The 4,659-nt window shown below is 33.8% G+C and overlaps 1 protein-coding gene across 1 annotated transcript; it reads right to left on the bottom strand.

Annotated features, from left to right (window-relative positions):
• Positions 1-237: 237 nt before the first annotated feature.
• Positions 238-4,364, bottom strand: LOC130430391 (SLAM family member 5-like). The gene is made up of 7 exons (XM_056759484.1): positions 4,260-4,364; positions 3,327-3,641; positions 2,745-3,038; positions 2,533-2,658; positions 2,357-2,425; positions 1,343-1,431; positions 238-1,027 (listed from the first exon to the last, which is right to left on the bottom strand). Exons 1-7 carry the CDS (start codon positions 4,303-4,305, stop codon positions 977-979), a joined length of 990 nt encoding a protein of 329 aa, XP_056615462.1. The 5' UTR covers positions 4,306-4,364; the 3' UTR covers positions 238-976.
• Between the last annotated feature and the right edge of the window lie 295 nt (positions 4,365-4,659).

Below are 4,659 nucleotides of genomic sequence, written 5' to 3'. Positions count from 1 at the left end.
TTAATCAAAGTAACAACAGAAGACACACAAGGCAAACACACACATGAAGATGAAGATGAAGAATTGTCAAATAAAGATCAACTGAACATCTATGTGGAAAATGAACTGAAGAACGGACTTCTCAAATGTATTTTTACACTCAGGTTTGTGGTAATGATCAGTTTCATGTTCACAGTTTCAAGTTTCATTTCATGTTGAATGTGTTTAACCAGCAAGAGTTCTGTCTAGTGACCACAAATCACTGTACATCACATCATGAGTTTAATGTTGTTTAAAATTGAGAAGAAACTGAATATACAATTTTTACATTGTCAACACCTTAGTACAGAATACTGTAGTCATCAGGGTCAATACTACACTTATATCCAAACAAACGACAAACGTTATCATAAAACAGTTGTTTACAAAAAAGCACTTAGTAGATAATGTGTATTTAAATGGTAATTTCTGATAAACATGTAATTTTTGAAAACATTATTAAATCTATGTTGATGAATATGCTGAGATCTGTAAAGTTCATCTGTTTCATGATGAAATAATGATGGTTAGTTCCTGTTCTCATTATGTGTGTTGAAAAACAAAAAGTCTTCAGAAGTTAAAAACGGTTCAGATTATACATTGTTATAAGCTTACTTCAACAGCACAGTGAAAAATGAATAAAAGTCTAAATCATTATTTAAAGAAAGGACTAATAAATATGATAAAAATCGTATATTTTTTATCATTTTGCAACTTTGTTCTGATAGTGGTACAGCAATACAAAAACCTGGAAAAAAGAAAATAACTTTTTATATTTTATGTTCTCTTTATGCACGCTTTGTTGCTTGACCATCATCATGGAAAACAGGGAATCATATAATAAATGCTTTTATCTCAATGTATTAAATAGAGAAAAAACAAACTGTGGAATGTTAAATGTGAGTAAAAATGTTATGATTTACTCATTATGTGATGAGTAACTGCAGTGTCCAGTGTATCATCTTCTCATGACTCCTGCATAAACAACATCAGTCTCCACTGCACATCTCTGACAGATATAAATACACACACATGTTTAAACATGATTATATATCAACAAAAGTGAGCATTCATCAATCATTTTGTTGAAAATTATATGAAATTATACAATATTTTTTATTTATTTATATCTACTGGTTCAATTTTACTTTTAGTCATTTAGCAAACGCTTTTTCCAAAGTGACTTACATAGAATTTTAGGAGAGAAAGTGACATGTCAGAAGGGCAATAAAACAATTATTAATTCTCTGAGTTTATCTCATAAACTCTAAATTCTAATAGATCTTTGAACATAATAGCACACACATTACACACACAATCTTACCTTTTTTTTCATTTCTCTTTTACAGAATGTTGGATCTGCATAAGTGATCTCCTGTTCACCCGCCTGATCTGTTTCAGCTGTGAACAAAACTGTTTTATCACAAAAGTGTTAAAGTTAATATTAAAAATGAAAATTCTGTCATCGTTCACATCTTTAATAGTGTAATTAGATTACTGTACAAATTACTCTCTCCTAAAAGTATTTAATTACTTATTACTTTCTATATCTTACGTCAACCTTGATGAGAACTTATTCAAGGATATAGACATGGAACGGCTTATTTAATTACTTCAAATAAATAAAAAATAACTACATAAATTATAATTTTTAACTGACCAAAGAATACAAATATAAGAAGGATATATTAAAGCATACATATATTTTTTAGGTAGACTTATAATTTTGATGTCATTTCCAGTCACACCCTCTTGTCACGTCAAACCTGTATGACTTTCTTTCTTTTGCAGAACCCAAGAGAAGATATTTTGAAGAATGTTGGTAACAGAACAGCACTGGACCCAATGCATGTGAATAGGGGGCTGTTACCAACATCCTTATAAATATCTTGTCTACCCAGTGGCAGAATCATGGCAGAACCTCATGTTTCATGTGGAGAGAAGCATTATGGCCCTATTGGCCTTCCATATGCTGTCTCTGGTCTCTTCTCTGTTCCCGCCCTTTCGTCTCTTCATTATTGATATTACCCCACACCTGCCCCTCTTGATTGTGTTCCCTTTATAATGCCCCATGTGTCTTCTGTCTTGTGTCGGATCAATTTGGATTGTTTGGACTGGTACGTCATGTGTCCTTCCCACCCGCCTTGTCTTGAGTTTTCATGTCTAGTCTAGTTATTGTAGTCTTGTCAAGTATTGTATTAAGTATAGTTTAGTGTAGTGAGTCTTTGTTCCTGTGTACCCTTCCTGTTGGTACCTTAAAATGTTATGTTTTTTAACCCCCTCATGGGTTTTTGTTTCACGTTGTGTATTTAATATTATAGTCCTTGTTATCCCTTACCCACTGTCTGCAATTGGGTCTTCTGTTCCTGTGTCTCCTTGTCAGCCTCCGAAATCATGACAATTACTCCTTTAATAAATGCGTGTCACAATTTTTGTTACTTTTGTTACTTCATCTTCACAAAACCACATTATTGTTACATCATTTGATGTGTTTTGGCTGTAGTTCACACTTACCATCTTGATTTGTTTTTCTGCTTTTCCTGCAGACGAAGAAGATCAGAAGTACAGTTACAATCGTCAGAGATCCAGCGGCACCAGAGAGAGGAATTATATAATCTGAAATGTGATGACGGCTTCGTTCTTTAATGAATAAAGAGACATTACTGTATCTGAATCTTACCGTCTCATCTCAGATCAGATCAAAATGAAACATTAATATCTCATACCAATAGTGGTCATATCAGGACACAGATGACAGACATCAGTGTTGAGATGTTGAGTCTGGTTTGTGATGGGATTGTTCACTACACATGTGTAAGAATCATCCAGACACTCCAGATGAAGAGAGATGTTGATGTTACTGTGTTCAGACACACTGATGCTGGACAATAAACTCTTTCCTTTGTACCAGGAGAGACTCACATGTGACACATTCATCACTGAACACAAAAACACACATTTTGATGATGAAGATCCTTCTAAAGATGAAGAATTGGTGATGAGAGGAACAGGCAGACGATCTGAAAAAAATCAACCAGTAAATTAAAAAAAATGAGGAGTGGAGGATGGCTGTATTTTTCAACTAATTAATCAATAAAGTCAATATTTGGTGTTTAGTCATTTACATATGAGGTAAACAATCATGTGATAAATTGGATAACAAACAAATAACAAGAAATCAAGAGTGAATGTGAAAAGTATGTGAAAGTAATTTTTCATTCCACAATATTGTGAAATAATTATGACCTCATTTATGAAATAATGTGACAGGATGAATATATATGGATGAGAGTAGATTGTGTACTCACTATAGACTGTAATGTTGATTATCTTGAATGGCTTCTCTTCGCTGGTTGTGGAGATATAATAAAGTCCAGAGTGTTTGATTCTGATGTCTGTGATGATGAGAGATCCCGTCTCATTCAGCTTCAGTCTGTCTCTGAACATCCCATCAGTGCCATTAAATGTCATATATTTATTACCAGTCTTGAGTTTAGCTATAGGAATTAAACCGTATGTCCACATGATTCCATCACGTCTCTGTGCTTCAGTAATATTCACAGACAGAAGGACAGAATCTCCTTCCATCACAGACACAGAGACGGATGCAGAACCAAACACACCTGAAAAATACACAGAGAAATGATATAAACATCACTTTAAATTCATTCACACTCAGGACAGCTTCTATTCATCTGTCAATAAAGACTTGAGTTATTTATCTGGAGTCAAAACTGTTCTGATGTGTAAATAATCACTTTTAACGAAAGCATCTTTAAGTAAATAAATGTTTCATTAAAGTTATTGTAGGAATAAAGTTTGTAGGAAATACTTTTACACTTAACATTGTATCACTTCACGGTGAAAGATAATCTGTTTCCTTCTGCTGTTTTAGGTGACTGAATATCGCAATTTTCTATTATAACTGCCTCCCTTTATTTAGGGCCAAATGGGCCTTTTTTTGGATATTATTCTGTAGTATATATTGTTGTCTATAGCAAATGACAAAAGGCGTCAATTTTATGTATATATTTTATTAGTAAATGCAGAACAAGGAAGAGGAATGAGGCACAAGAACACAAGGTAGTCTCGAGCCCAAACGATTTGACTATAAATGTTTTTACATGATTAGAGAAGATTAAAGAGATTCATATATCAGACACTTCAGATCAACATGATGTTGAATCATTCAATGACCATTAAAACGTTTCGATGAAGAGATAAAATCACACGTGACTTACCCTCCAGACTCCACGAGCACAAACAGATGAAAATCCCAAAGAACATTTTCTCCAGATGTTTCAGATAAACACTTCTGACAAACACTGGATCTGACACTCTTGATAACTCTGAAGAGCTGAAGAGAGAAGTGATGCTCTGTAGTGAATGAACTCCTTCAGTGAACACACCGCCCCCTGCCGTCAGTAAAGTGCAATGATACACAACACATAAGATCATCACTGAAAGAGGAGAAATTACACATTCTGACATCTGTGGCTTTTGTCAAAACTACTTCATTGATTTACCCTCGAGTAGATGCAGACGTGTGTTTTATTAGCACTTTAAAGAAAAAACAACAGCTTTAAACAACGGCACAAGTGCAGAAATAAATAACTATTTAAAAATTGCACATAGGCTGAG

The sequence above is a fragment of the Triplophysa dalaica genome, chromosome 10 (assembly GCF_015846415.1).
Source record: "Triplophysa dalaica isolate WHDGS20190420 chromosome 10, ASM1584641v1, whole genome shotgun sequence".
Lineage (NCBI taxonomy): Eukaryota > Metazoa > Chordata > Actinopteri > Cypriniformes > Nemacheilidae > Triplophysa > Triplophysa dalaica.
This window is presented reverse-complemented; position numbering and strand designations above follow the sequence as displayed.